Source organism: Chiloscyllium punctatum, chromosome 25 (assembly GCF_047496795.1).
Source record: "Chiloscyllium punctatum isolate Juve2018m chromosome 25, sChiPun1.3, whole genome shotgun sequence".
Classification (NCBI taxonomy): Eukaryota; Metazoa; Chordata; class Chondrichthyes; order Orectolobiformes; family Hemiscylliidae; genus Chiloscyllium; species Chiloscyllium punctatum.
The window spans coordinates 12,299,652-12,315,335 of NC_092763.1; the positions used below are offsets into that span (position 1 = coordinate 12,299,652).

At 42.6% G+C, this 15,684-nt stretch overlaps 1 protein-coding gene across 1 annotated transcript in view; it reads left to right on the forward strand.

The window, feature by feature from the left end:
• The first annotated feature begins 280 nt into the window (after positions 1-280).
• Positions 281-15,684, forward strand: part of tnmd (tenomodulin) — a 205,827-nt gene continuing 190,423 nt past the window's right edge. The window contains exons 1-2 of the mRNA XM_072594683.1: positions 281-616; positions 798-932. Coding sequence (XP_072450784.1) covers positions 572-616; positions 798-932 — 180 coding nt within the window. The 5' untranslated portion in view covers positions 281-571. The remainder of the gene's footprint in view (positions 617-797; positions 933-15,684) is intronic.

Consider the following 15,684-nt stretch of genomic DNA (forward strand, 5'->3'; position numbering starts at 1 on the left):
TGCCCGAAACATCAATTTTTCTGCTCCTCAAATGCTGCCTGACCTGTTGTGCTTTTCCAGCAACACTCTAATCTTGACCCCAAAATTAAGGCAGTCTGGTTAGGCAGTTACTATCAACTGTCGAAAACGATTTCGATCTCCAGGACTGTAGAGGATCTGCATGATTCCAATCCTCAGTGTTATACTATGAACAAGTCAGCCCGCCCTTCCCGATGGACAAATGGACATGAAGTGACTTGATCGTGGGGCTAAGGGAATATATTTATTTGCTGGACGCAGAGCTAGTAGATACTTTCACAATTAAACTTTGACATGTCGCAACCTGTTCAAGTCAAAAGTCTTTTTTTTTCAGTGAACTCAATTAACTGGATTTTGGCAGTGAAGTGAGTTATGACTTAACATTTTGTGGGGACGGAATTTCAGGAGCAGCGAGCGGCGCCTTTAAGACAAACAGCTGAAATTTCACTCAAAGTGGAATTGCAAGTGTCTGGATTTGGGGAATAAAAGTCTCGTTTGCTCGGTGCTGGTGAATAATTTGTGATTCAGGCTCTCGGACCAGGGTTTTGAAGTAATGGCAGAAAAACCAAATCTAGGGGGACAGTACTTAGCTGCAGATGTAAGTCTTTATATACTTATAATATTTGAAAAAATATTTCTTCTTTTCATGTTGTTGAACACATGGGTTTTAAGAGATGTTTATTTGCACGTGGCAAAAGTTGGATTTGTTTTGCTTAACTTTGTTTGAGTGTCAGTAGTGCCGAGGAGAACAACGAATTTGGTTTATTGTACCTTTGTAGGTTTTTGTCATGAAAGAGAAACGCGTTCACCGCTCGAGCTGTGTGAAGTTTGGGACGCTGCTGGCTCTGCTGGTGATTTTGCTTCTACTGGGTTCCTTTGGTGCTCACTATTACTGGGAGCAGAGGGAGAGCAAGGTGAGAAACTACTCTGGTTAACAACTAAGCCTCGATCAGTGTTTGGTTGCTGCACTCAGATCGACTCCAGTGGGGGTCTTACTATGTAAAAAGAAAACAAAAAAAAATGAACAGCAAAAGTCAAAGCTGCAAACAAATTTAAAAAGTTCGAGATTTCAAGATTCAATAGTCATGCACACGGTATTAATGATGTCTTTGCAACTCGAGCACAATGCCTCGAAATCTTTCTTTTCGACCTTGTTTTGAAACTTCTGCGAGAATTTGAGGGTACACTCTAAAAAGTGTCAGTCTTTCCCCACACGGTAGTCCTGATGACCCCCACCCACCCCTACGCCCTCGTATATCAAATCCTAAAATGTGCTGGATTACTGGTGTCTTGATCCAAATTCGGGGCAAAAAAAAAGTGGTTAAATGTTTTAATCGTCACGTCTTCAAAGTACTTTCGGGAATATATAATTCTCCTTGGGATTGAAAGGTTCAGGCAGGTGTACTGTCTGGGAATGACTGCTGGTGTGTGTCGAGTTCAGGAACGATTATTTTAATAAACCCAGATGTTTTAAGGTATTTCCCATAAACTCGGGATTCCCCAAATCAGTTTACAACCAAGTTATGTCGTTCTGAAGTGCACTTGCCCCTGTGCTTAGTAAGTTCACACATATACACGATATTGGACAAACAGCTTGTTTTTAATTGGTGTTGACTGAGAGACAATTAGTGGGCCGAATGCTGGTGAGATCTCTCCTAGACTTCTTTCAAAAAATGCTGTGCAATCCGTGACGTCCACCTGGGAGAGCAGACAAGGCTTTGATTTAACAACTGAACAGAAAGACACGTCAACACTCTCAGTTAGATTTTGTCTGCAGTCTCTGAAATGGAACTTAAACCCATGGCCTTATGTCTCAGAGGTGAGACCAGTAACCTTGAACCATCAAAAAATAACAGGCGAATGAATATTAGGCCGTACCTTTCAACATCCGTCTGCTAATGTCACCGACAGAACTCTCTAATCGTTAGTGCTCAAACTACATCATGATTTCAGTGCTGTACTGGCATCCGTACCCGAATTTATTTATTAATAATAAGCTGCAGACTGGCAGTTTAGTGAACTCCCAGCAGAATGGAAAGAGGAACTTTATGGAATTGGTGCCAATTGAACCAGATTAATAAGCAGCCAGACACAGAGCTGTGTCACGTGCTGAGAAGATACCCACAGGTTACCTGCACCATTTGACTCATACTTATCAGTGACTGGAATAGTCAGATCTTCTCCCTTTGCCTCTTACTGGGGGAGCTGCTCGATTTGGGGAAGAGGGCAATTAGGAGGTAAGGATGTGCCCTGGAGAAACTGATAGGGCTGGGTGCCTCCACACTGCTTACATGCCAGGAGCCATGAAACAGGGAGAGAAAGTATTATGTTGCTGCAAGGACTGAATGTGGCTCATCATGTCTGCACCAGCTCTTTGGCCATCATCACTTAGTACCATTTTCCCAACGCCCTTACACATTGTTTCTACTGAAGTAATCACCTTTTGAATGCTTCAGTTGAATCTACTTCCACTACACACGGTGGCACAGTGGGTTAGCACTGCTGCCTCACAGCTCCAGAGACCCGGGTTCAATTCCCACCTCAGGTGACTGACTGTGTGGAGTTTGCACGTTCTCCCCGTGTCTGCGTGGGTTTCCTCCGGGTGCTCCGGTTTCCTCCCACAGTCACAAAGATGTGCAGGTCAGGTGAATTGGCTATGTTAAATTGCACATAGTGTTAGGTTAGGGGTATGGGTGGGTTGCACTTCGGTGGGGCGGTGTAGACTTGTTGGGCCGAAGGGCCTGTTTCCACACTGTAAGCAATCTAAGCTGAAATCTACACTTTCAGGCAGTGCCTACCTAATGCAACCCAAATCGAAAAGGTTGTTGGTACACAGCAGGGCAGGCAGAGAAATAAACAGTTAAACTTTCAGCTCCATGACCTTGAAAGGTAATGAAAGGTCACAAATCTGAAACATTAACTGCGGTTTACCCTCCACAGATGATACCTGACCTGCTGAGTCTTTCCAGTATTGTGTTTTTATTACTTATCAACACATCTGGGCACAATTTTGCCAGTAGGCTTCAGGCCAACACCACCGAGATCAAATGGGTGTGAGATATCTATGGGGAATGATCCCTCCCCTGAGACTTTCCTGGTCAATTGGTGGCCAGACTAGGAACTCACTGCCCACTTCAGAATAGTGTTTGAATGCTCGCAAAGGTGGAGAGTCAACAGAAGATTCTGCAGGACAGATACTGCAGTAGGTGAGCAAATGAGAGAGGGCATCCTAAAATAAAGGTGCTTTTCCTAACTTTAAATATTGGCCTTAATAGCATGCTTTGGATCACAGGGTGTATCCAAGTGGTTCTTTTTGGATTCTGTTAAATATAATTAAGAGAAGACTCGACAAATGGCAATTTGTTCAAATGTGGGTGTTTACTGAGTAATAATAATAACGATAGAACATGGAACATTACAGCTAGTATAGGCCCTTTAGTCCTCAATGTTGTATCGAACTGTAAAACCAATCTGAAGCCCATCTAATCTACCATTTAAATGCCCTTAACGTTGGCAAGTCTATTACTGTTACAGACAAGGTATTCCATGCCCCTACTACTCTCTGAGTAAAGAACCTACCTCTGACATGTGTCCTATATCTATCACTCCTCAATGTAAAGCGATGTTCCCTCGTACTAGCCATCAGCATCCAAGGAAAAAGTTTCTCACTGTCCACAGTATCTTATCTTCTAATCTTCTTGTATGTCTCTATTAAGTCACCTATTAACCTACTTCTCATTAATGGAAACATCCTCAAATCCCTCAGCCTTTCCTCAAAAGACCTTCCCTCCATACCAAGAAACATCCTGGTAAATCTCTTCTGCATGCTTTCTAATGCTTCCACATCTTTCCTATAACATGGCAACCAGAGCTGTATGCAATACTCCATGTGTGGCCACACCAGAGTTTTATACAGCTGCAACATGATCGCATAGCTCAGAAACTCAATGCCTCTACCAATAAAACCTAACACACTAAATGCTCTCTTAATAACCCTATCAACCCGAAAAGCAACTTTCAGGGATCTATGTACATGGATACCAAGATATCTCTGCTCATCTATGCTACCAAGAGTCTTTCCATTAACCCAGTACTCTGTATTCCTGTTACTCCTTCCAAACTAAATCACCTCATACTTTTCCACATTAAACTCCATTTGCCACCTCTCAGCGCAGCGCTTCAGCTTATCTGTGTCCCTCTGTAGCCTGCGACATCCTTCCGCACTATCCACAACTCTACTGACCTTAGTGTCATCCACAAATTTACTAATCCATTCTTCCATGCCCTCATCCAGGTCATTATTAAAAATGACAAACAGCAGTGGCCCCAAATCCGATCCTTGCGGTTCACCACTGGTAACTGAACTCCATGATGAATATTTCCCATCAACCACCACCTCTGTCTTCTTATAGCTAGCCAATTACTGATCCAAAATGGTACATCACCCCCAATCCCATGCCTCTGTATTTTCTGCAATAGCCTACTATGGGGAACCTTATCAGTGCAGATGATATTATGAGTAACAAATGGAAAAGAAAGGAAAAAAGCAACAAACTTCACACCTTTCTGCCCATCGGGGACCCCTCGATCAATGGCTGTTCTGGAGACAACAATTCACTCCTGGCACTGTTCACCATCCTGATTCAAGGTGAAGTCCCATTCTCAGAACAAAGCGCTCTCTCTCTCTGTTATACAGTTTCAAAACAGACAGTACAGAAACAGCCACAGAACAACAACAAGCTGCTGGCACAATCTTTGGCCCGTAAAAGGAATGTTCACAGGACTCGTTCAAGGTGTTGAATATCATCATTAACGTTTAGCCCTTCGGCCCATCCAAAACACAGCCAGAACATTATTATTCAGGGGAGAAAATCCCCTCCAGTGGATGGTCTGAGTGGAACGCACAATCCTTTTCTTCCACTGGAGACCACCTGCAGGTAGTTACCTTGTTCCCTACTGCTCCTGGGAAGGTGGAAGACATCTGGAAAACCCCAGTCATGCCTCTGACAATTGGCACTAAGTGGCCATTAAGGAACTCAACTGGATACCCACCATTTGCAGACTGACAGTTGCCCCAGCTTTGAGAGAATAGTCCAGGCTAGGATAGAGACAGGGAATTGTTTGTGCCGGCAAAGTTCCACAGTTACCTCCTCCCAAACTGTGACTGACCTCATTGGCCCCGGAGATTCATTCCCTGGATAAATCATGTACCATAAGAGTTAGGAAGTTGGATAAAGTGAGTGTGATCACTATTGTTGAGCTGTAAGCACCACAATGATCTAATTTTGCAGCATTTCCATCTGCGTGAAAAGCTGTTGTGTTTTGTTAGGGTGTTTTTAACATTACTCCATTTAATCCGCCTCACGCATGGAAAAAGTTGCATTGTGGATGCTAATCTGCAGCCACCGCAGTACTAATATGGCTGCTGTCTACACAACAATGCTCCCCTTTACTTGGTAGAACTACTCAACAAATCGGGTTTTCTTTGGGAACTCCACAATAATTTTGGTTTATGGCTTTAAGCATGGCCTTTTCTGCTATTATTGAAGTGCTTACACAGTACATGTTTGTTGCCAAAAGAAATGGCCAACATCTGACTGAGTGATAAAAGCCTTCTGGTTCTGTGTCTGACAGTGACCTTACTCATGAGTCCATCTTTGGGGGGAAAGAAATCCATTTGGAGAAAAGTATTAAAAAAGTAAAGCGACAGGTCAGTGAGCAAACGTGCACTCAGTGCTCTACTGCATTACGCTGACCAGGAAGCCTCATTCTTCACCTGTGCTTAGCTGATCTCAGCAAGAGCAAAAGTGGATCATTACAATTGGACTCAATAATCTAGATTTCAGGAGGTACAGGGAGAAAACTGACCATACGCTTTGTGACCAAAATTCAGTCATCTTCTGAAAGGATAAGACTGTATTAATTGATGAGATACAGGTCACAACTCACATCCCCAAGCTAAATATATACTTAAACTTCCACATTTCATTTTCACAAACATTTTTAAAACTAAATCTTGAGCATTTGGTGAGCAGTTTGAGATGTCCTACACAATGAGATGTAGGAGCAAAAGTAGCCATTTGGCCACCAAGTCTGCTTTGCCGCTCAATGAGGTCATTGCCGAAGAGCTTACACCCCCGAAGAGCTAAAACGGGATTTTCAAATTCTGTCCAAGACCTTGTTTCTGCCTACCTCTGTAACCATCATTTACCATGGAACCCTCCAAGATTTTTATACTCTTAGAATTCTGGCCTCTTGAGCCGTCCAGTGTTCACCATTCTACACTGGTCTTCAGCAAGCCATTGGCTATGGACCACCTCGGTACTTGAAGCATGCCCTTTTAAACCACTTTTTTGACCAAACCTTTTGGTCCTGATGAAGGGTTTTGGTCTGAAACATTGACTTTCCTGCTCCTCAAATACTGTTTCACTTGCTGTGCTTGTCCAGCTTCACATCCATTGACTTTGAGCATCTGCAGTTCCTATCATCTCCAATTTAGTTTATTCTTTCTTGGACATCTGGGTGTCATTGGCTGGGCCAACATTTATTACAAATGCCGAACCATCCTTGAGAAGATGGTGGTAAGCCACCTTTGGGACTGCAGTCCTTGGTGTGTAGGTACGTCCACACTTGGAAAGGGAAGTCCAGCAACCATGAAGGAATGCCAAGGGTGGCACAGTGGCTCAGTGGTTAGCGCTGCTGCCTCACAGCACCAGGGATCCAGGTTCGATTCCAGCCTCGGGTGACTGTTTGTGTGGAATTTGCACGTTCTCCCCATGTCTGCATGGGTTTCCTCCGGGTGCTCCGGCTTCCTCCCACAATCCAAAGATGTGCAGGTTAGGTGAATTGGCCATGCTAAATTGCCCATAGTGTTAGGAATGTGTAGGTTAGGTGCATTAGTCCGGGGTAAATATAAGATCATTTGGTAGGGGAATGGTCTGGGTGGGTTACTCTTTGGAGGGTCGTTGTGGGCTTGTTGGGCTGAAGTGCCTGGTTCCACACTCTAGAGATTCTATGAATGACAATGTAGTTCCAACTCCAGATAGTGCATGGCTTGGAGGAGACCATAATGGTGGTGGTACATCTGCTGCCCTTGTAGGTCAAGTTAGCAGCAGTTACAGGATTTGAAGATACTGTCAAAGCAGAAGATATGCAGCTGCTCCTGTTGTATAGGAGCTGTGCAAAATTCATCCAGTTACCATACAAAAGGCCATCTAACATCTTCATAATGTTATGCCTGGATATCATGTAAGAAAACAGGGTTTTATTATGGGTCTGTTGCAGAGTGTTTGATATATTATTTCTACTAATGAGGGAACCATAAATTATGCATGGTCAATCAGAGCTCAGTGTAAGAGTGACACTGTGCTGCTGTGACATAATGTGGTGATAAGAAATGGATTACTCATGTTAATAGGCTTGTCATCTGAAGTCTTATAGTGCTGGGATTGAAGTTTATTGCTGCTCCTGTTTTGGGATACCATGTTTTATAATTCGGTTGAGAAATGATGGATGCTGTCAACCGGAGCAAAATATTATGTTTTCCCTTGGCGCCAGAATTTAGCTTCACACCCTGGCCAATATTTAACCCTCAGACCCGTTAACCCTTTAAAAAGATGCATTGGGTTGAACTTTACCAGAAATGAGCTAAGTGTCAATTTCGACAAGAATCATAGAGGGGTTCAAGCCATGAGCCAAAGCATGATGTGACGTACACTTTTCTGAAACTTACCTCATTACCCATGCACCATGCTCCAAGGCACCCCACTCACTGTATCTTCCATCTTGGTACAAGCTGAGACTGCCCAGGATTCCTGGTGCAATATTTAAAACACAGCTTTTTTTAACCAGCTCAAGGTCTGTCATTCTGGAGCTGTCCTGCATGGTTCCTCCGTTTTCACGAATTGCCCTAGACATGGCAGACAGAGGATTATTGCCATCTAACTTTGCCGACAGGGACCTGGAGGTTCTGGTGGATGCATTAGTACAGAGAATAGCTCTTGTCTTCCCTCAGGACTGGCAGAGGAGACTTACACCATCAGACCTTGCCAGCTTGGTCTGAGTTTACCACCTTGGTCAATGCTGTTTCCAAGTTCTGCCGAAACACACAGCAATGTCACAAGAAGATAAAAGACCTTCTCTGCTACACAGCTAAAGGTGCTGCCATCTTTTCTCTGCTCCCACACACTCACCCTGCCACTGCACCCACCTTCTCTAACACAGCTGTTGGGGGCAATGTGGAGAGAAAGTATCTCCACTGGAAAGCTGCAACCCCAGCTGTGGCTGTTTGTGATTGGGTGGGGGAGGGCATAAGCATCACTGAACGCATGTACCACTGCCAAGAGGCCATTTTCCTTCATGTTACAGGGTCCAGCCTCTGCAGAGGACCACATGCCAACTGGAAAATTCCAGACCCTGTGAAGTTTGCCTTTTTTAAGCATTACCAATTGGTTGCCTACCTTTAATGGGCAAATAACCACAACACCCCTCACAGAGACAACTTACTTCAAAATAAGTTGGAGGTGGGCACATGCCAACAGCCTGGCATCCTAGCTGCTCCTACAAATTAGACAGCACACCCGCTTCCAGACCCATTACTTTTACTGGATGAAAAATCAATCCTATTCAAACCTTGCAGAACAGCATGTAAAGTAAATATTTTTTAATGCAGCTAATTCACAACCAAGATCAAGATACACCGCTCTCATAAAATATAAATCACTTCTTCAATCTTCAGTGGCATGAAATTACCGTTCAATAAAATGATGACAATGTTGCAAAAGGCAAACACCTAGCAACTCATTTCCTTCTCATGTTATAAAGTTTTAGGTTTGACTTGATATTGCAAAGCTCAGTATTGTAATAAAATGCAAAATAATAACATGCATTAGAAATCTTAGCTTATTTGGGCAATGCAACGTAAAACAGAATGTGGGACAATTAATGTGCCATTTTGTTCTGACATATTTGATTTGTCTACATGACTTATGTGAGCTTAATACCACCCATGGGGCAGTTTAACTATTATGAAGCTTTCCAACTGTTCAAAAATCAATTGCTGTTAGTATAGCAATGCAGAAAGCTTAGGAATTAAAAGATAAGAAAAAAATGTCTTGAGAACCCCTATCTACTGTCATTATTACATGTAAGTAATTATTTCTGTGCACTGATTACTTCCAGCGCTGATCTTGTCTATCATAAATAAGCTTATCAAAGGGCAAAATAGAAATGACAATGTGAATCAGTCTAATGTCCCTGTCATGTGAGGCAGCTGTTCAATAATGATTTAAATTTTCCAAGCAACATATTTTGCTTCGCCAAATGCCAGCGTACACAGCACAGAGGAGCAATAGCTTTCAATTAGAGGCACTCAGCTCCTTAATAATTCTCAATTCTCTTGAATTATGGGTGCTATGTGATGAATGGCTGTGGGCGCTGTGACTTGGTGAATGACAGGTAAATAAGCTGAAAGGGAAGAAAGAAAAGATGGGCTTTGCTTCATTCTAGAAATTGCATTTTTAGCCAGGCACGCAGGTAAAGTAGAAACAAAAGATCAACCAAGTTCAAACAGCCTTAAGTCTGGAATCACCTCGAAGTTATCTGATTTCCTGTTAGCTCTGTCAATAATGCTGAATGCTTTATGTTACAGTGAACAAGCCCCAAATGGCAGGAAGGTAGGAACATGAGTACACTATTCAGCCCTTCAAATATATTGAATGATATGACTGTTTACTGATTAATTTACTAGAAAACTAATTATGAATGTGCCAGAATGAAGCTGGTGGCAAATCAGATGTGGTGCAGTCAATAATTGCATTTTGTTTAGTTGCAGAATGCTAAAACTATCTTCCTTATTTAATTTTATGTGATTTTTTAAAAAATTATGCTTGCAGGAACAGTTTATATCATAAAAGTTACATTTCATTGTCATTTTCAAAATGTTGATTCAATTTTTTGTTTAAAAAAAATCATAATGTTAATGCATGCTGGTTCTAATTTTCATTTGAGCTGTAAAGTCAATTGAGATTTGGATTTTAAAATAATCCAAAAAGCAAATGTGATGGTATTATAGCTCGGAGGTATATTTTGTCCTTTTTATCTGAAGAAAGCTTGAGACAGAGATTCAAAGCAATCTGCTCAAAGCCAATAAAGTAAACAGCTTGTGAGGCCTTTTTAGTTTAAAGTTGAAACAATAGATGCAGCCTGAATGGGTGGGGTCAAGCTCACACAGAACCAGAAATTTTAGTCTTAGCTTTCTGCACTTGCTGGGGGCTTGAAGCTGGATGTGGAACCCTCTTATTCCTCCCTCAGTTACAGCTAACAGCTGAGGTTCTCTTCCTGCTGCTAGAAATTGAATGTGAGACAATCTGTTTTAATGGATTTGCCTTTGCCAAGAGTATTTATGGGATGTTACACATTGGAATAGTTAATTAGTAGTAATTATGTTTATTAATTTATTAAGCATTTCAATAGTTACAGTTAAGTCAATTTTTTTGTCTGTATTTTACAATAGTGTAAAAATAGTACATTTTGCTTAATGTCAAATAGTTTGACCAATCAAATTGCATCTGGAGTGTAATGCCTTTACAACAAGAAAATGTGAGGGTCTAGACTACCTTCTTGATATATTTTTGAGGGGATTTGGTCTCATCCATAATGTAAGAGTGTATAGAACAGCTGTGAAGAATATTTTTGAAGTTAGTTCAAGGAGCAGCAATGACACATACACAATTTTATAGAATTGGCATCCTAGTATTTTGTGGATATGTATCTTTACTCAGTGCACACTCTCTTTGCTTGAGCTCAAAGTATTTTGCTGAAATCTCCTTCTTTGCTGTGCCTTTGACTATGAAATCATTGTTATTTGCACATTTTAATGAGAAAAATGTTTTTTCTTGAAGAAGAAGCAAGTTAAATGCATGATCAAGCGACAAAGAATAAGAAGGATAAGTTCTGATAAGTGTGATGAGATCAGAACAGGAAAGGCACGTGTGGAACATGCATTCTAGCATGGACATTTGGCATCAATTATCATTTTGTGTTGTGCATTTTATTCTTGAAGTGTTCTTGGTTGGGGAAGGGGCTGGAAAGAGAGCTAGGGCTCTTTCCATTAATCTAGAATTACCTTGAAAAAAAACATCATACCTCCTCCAGACCTGTATGACTCTAAAATTCCCCCAACAGTCTTGTAATGAGAAAAATCAACCAATGAGACCAAACAGTGTCCGTGTCAAGGCTCATTCTCAATGTCTAAATATTAGCCAGTGCCCCCATTTCCTGAGATAAGTCCCTGTTTGCCCCATAAATTGTTAAATAAATTGTAGTTTGGTTCTTGATCAAAATGTTTGACAGACTTTTTATGTTGTAGAAGAGCAGAATGTTCAAACAGATAGCATGTCAGCCATTTCCAAGGTCAGTACGTGGGAATTAATTCCAGCAAGTCTGGGACAGACTTTATGCTCCAGCAGATGGCAGATGTTGAATGGGAACAGGGACCTCCTGGAAAGCTACAGACCCAATGTCCAGACTTGATTGTTTGCAAAGTCTGGGATTGGTTTTTCAAGAGTCTGGTTAGGAACCATTGAGGTCAATTTTGTGGGGTTTTGAAAGTTTTTTAATTTTACTGTAACAAAAACAGAAATTGCCAGAAGAGCTTAACAGGTCTGGTAGCATCTATGGAGTGAAATCAGAATTAACATTCCGGGTCAAGTGATCCTTCCTCAGAACTGATAGCAGTTAGGAAAATGTTGGTTTATATGAAGAAGATAGGGTGGGGGGAGATGGTAAAGAGTAAACAATAGGTGGGGAGAGAGCCCAAAGAGAGAGAAGAGCAGTTGGACAGACAAAGGACTGGATAACTGCCTGACTGGGCGGATGATTAGAGTGGTGCTGGAAAAGCACAGCAGGTCAGGCAGCATCCGAGGAGCAGGAAAATTGACGTTTCGGGCAAAAGCCCTTCATCAAGGCGATTTTCCTGCTCCTCAGATGCTGCCTGACCTGCTGTGCTTTTTCAGCACCACTCTGATTTAAACTCTGATTTCTAGCATCTGTAGTCCTCACTTTTGCCTTGGAGGATGAATAGCTGTTAATAGGGACTGTTAGTGGCTAACAATGGGCTGTGTATAATAGAAGGCTATGAAATAACAAGGCCTGATGTGTGAGGGTAGGGATAAGGACATGGGATGGCTCAAGCCCTAAAGTTATTGAACTCTATATTGAATCTAAAAGGCTGCCGGGTTCCCAAGCAGAAAATGAGATGCTATTCTTCAAGATGCTTTATTCCTGATGAAGGGCTTTTGCCCGAAACGTCGATTTCGCTGCTCGTTGGATGCTGCCTGAACTGCTGTGCTTTTCAAGCACCACTAATCCAGTAGTTGCTATTCTTCAAGTTTGCATTGAGCTTCACTGGAGCACTGCAGCAAGCCTGAGACAGAGATGTTGGCCAGGGAACAGGGTGGTGTATTAAAAGTGGAAAGCAACTGGAATATCTATCTTTCTCATAGGTGTTCTGTGAGCAGTCACCCAGTCTATGCTTTGTTTCCCCAATGTGGAGGAGACCACACTGAGAGTAGCAAATGTGGGCCCTTGGATACTGAGGAGGGAGGAGGTAAATGGGCAGGTCTTTCACCTCCTGTGGTTGCAGGGGAAGATACAATGAAGTGGTTGGGATTGCTGGGAGTGAAGGAAGAATAGACCAGGATGTCCCATAGAGAATTATCCCTGCGGAAGGCTGATAAGGTTGGGGGGAGAGGTGGAATATGTGTCTGGTAGTAGCATCTCACTGGCGGTGGTGGCAATGGTGGCTAACGATCCTGTGGATGGGGATGCTGGTGGGATGGTAGGTGAAGACAATGGGGTCCCAATCGCTGTAGTCGGAGGAAACTGAGGGATGAGGTGCAGGAGAGGGTTTGGATCTGATTGAGGGCCCTGTAAACTAGAGTGTTGAGAAATCCTCGGTCGAGGAAGAAGATGGACATTTTGGAGGCTTGCTTTTTGAAGTTGGCATCATCAGAACAGACGAGGAGAAGCTGGCAGAATTGAATACACTTTTCACAGGAAGCAGGGTAACTGTGGGAATCTCGGTGTGTTTATAGTGGATACTGGTGGCCAGCCTCTCACCAAAAATGGAAATTGAGATGTCGAGGAAGGGAGGTGTCAGATGGACCAGGTGAAAGTGAGTGTAGGTGGAAAATCAAAGCAAAACCGCTAATGTTTCCAATTCCGATGACAGGCAAGCAGCGCCAGTGATATCGTCAGTGTACTGGAGAAAGAATTGTGTGTGGGATAGGATGGGACTGGAACAAGGAATGTTCTACATACCCCACAAAGGGACAGGCATCACTGGGGCCCTGGCTGGTACTATGGCCACCTCTCTGATCTGAAGAAAATGAGAAGTTTTTTAAAAAAACGTTATTCAGGGTTTACAGCATCTGCAGTTCTTGCAGTTTTTATTCAGATTTACTATGTAGCAAATGCAGAAGTAGAAAAGCTGTTTTGGTTTGGCTGTCTATCTCCGTGTTGTAATAATAGGAATGCACACCTGAAGTGTGTACTTAGTGGCACAGAAACCCCTAGTGGGTGGTTTAAAATGGTGATCTCCCTGAAACTGCACAGTTGATGGTAGGCTTAGTGACAAAAGTGTCTGAACACTAGGTTTATAAAATTGTGTTTTTTTAACCTTTTTACAGCAATTATTGAGAATGAGTTGTGTTTTCATATAGATGATTCAAAACAGTTTATGTTGTTAAAAAAGCAAAACCTACAGGCAAGTCATGATCTATAACCTAAGATTCATGGCTATGGGCCTCATGCTGAAAAGTGGCACTAGTGTAGATTAAGTATAGCTTTGGAGGTACAGACTTGATGGGCCAAAGGGCCTCCTGTATTGTATGATTTATGAGGAGGGTACAAATCTAGTCAGAAGCAGGATCCTTGGTCTTAGTCTGACCACAGTTAAAATATAAATGCTAACAGGAATCCAGAAGGCCAGTTGTAGTTTCCTTTTGCTGTTGGGAAGGAGTCTTTCCTGGCAGGAGTGACCTTTTTTAAATTCAGGCCCAGATTTTCATCACACCAGACAGCCTTTTCAATGGGGATAGAAATGGCAAAAGTGACTCAAAATAGCAAATCCTTTTCCTGAAGACAGTACTTACCATTTCCAAGGGGACAGGAGTGGAATTAGCTTGGACCTCATGCCTGTGCAGTTGCCAGAGACAACCAGTCCCTTTCTGCCATTTAAAACTCACGTTGGTAACCCCACTGAGTGGAACCTGGAGTAGACAGGATTGACTAGTTCAGAGTCGGTCATTGGTGCATTCATTTGGGTTACCCAGGGTACCCCTTTAGTGAGTTGTGGTAGCCCAATGGACATGGCTTCAGAACACCTTTAAGATGGGGCTTTGGTGCCCTTTGAGTGGAGGAGCAGGGCAAGGCTGGATACATCTGGGAGATGGGCTGAAGCACATCTGGGAGGGAAAATGTGGTGTGCTCTTAGGGGAGGCAGTCAGGTCACCTTTAGGATTATCTTCTCTTGGAGAACAATGTGTAAAGGCTGCATAAAAACCTTGGGATGATCAAATTTGTCAGGAGGTTCCACACCTGTAAAGATGTGTCAATGCTATCATGAAGTGTGCCGAAATGTCAAAACTATCAACACCTTTCAAAATTTTTAATGAATATCTTTCTTTTTCTTAGGACTGTTATCTGTAATGTAAGACTTTAACGAAGAATAATGAATTACTTTTTCTCCTGTGTCCATAGATAGTTGTAGTTTCTAGGTGATTTGATAGGGTAGGCGAAGGGAGAAGATGTGCAGAGAAGTAGGAACCATATTTAATCGTGTGAGGGCAGCACGGTAGCTCAGTAGTTAACACTGTTGCCACACAGCACCAGGGACCCAGGTTCAATTCTAGCCTCAGGCGACTGTCTGTGTGGAGTTTGCACATTCTCCCAGTGTCTGCCTGGGTTTTCTCCAGGTGCTCCAGTTTCTTCCCACAGTCTAGGTGAATTGGCCATGCTAAATTGCCCTAAAGTGTTCAGGGATGTTTAGGTTAGGTGCATTAGTCAAGGATAATATAGAGTAGGGGAGTTTGTCTCAGTGGGTTACTCTTTGGAGGGTCAGTGTGGACTTGTTGGGTCAAATGGCCTGTTTCCACACTGTAAGAATTCTATTATCTATGATTAACATATATAATGTAAGGGGTTATGGGTAGAGAATCACAGGGTGGTGTTTGGTGTTATAAGGAGCCATGGGAGATGGGGAGAAGGGATGACAAAACATGGATTAGCACACAATGTGAGGTTGAGTAAGAGGGATATGAGAGTAAAGGCAGGTGATAGGGTTTATACATTAGTATCTTAGTATAATTATTGGATGCAGTTTTGGAGCCCTCAGATAGGCTTTCTGCAGAGCATGCTTTGGCAGGTGGTCTTGACTCATTCCAGGTTTACTGGCCTAGTTTCCATTTTAACCCATTCCTCTGGACTGAACATGGGGAGTACAGGCAACTATGTTTACTGATCAAGTGTGCATAGATGAGAGTCCCTCTGCCACTGCACACTCCATCCTGGGAACAAAATCAAGGCCTTAGTCCTGCCAGCATGACCATTAAAGTGGTCAGAAAATTATCCCCAGTGTAGGCCAAAGCCTGGGACTGGATTTTATAG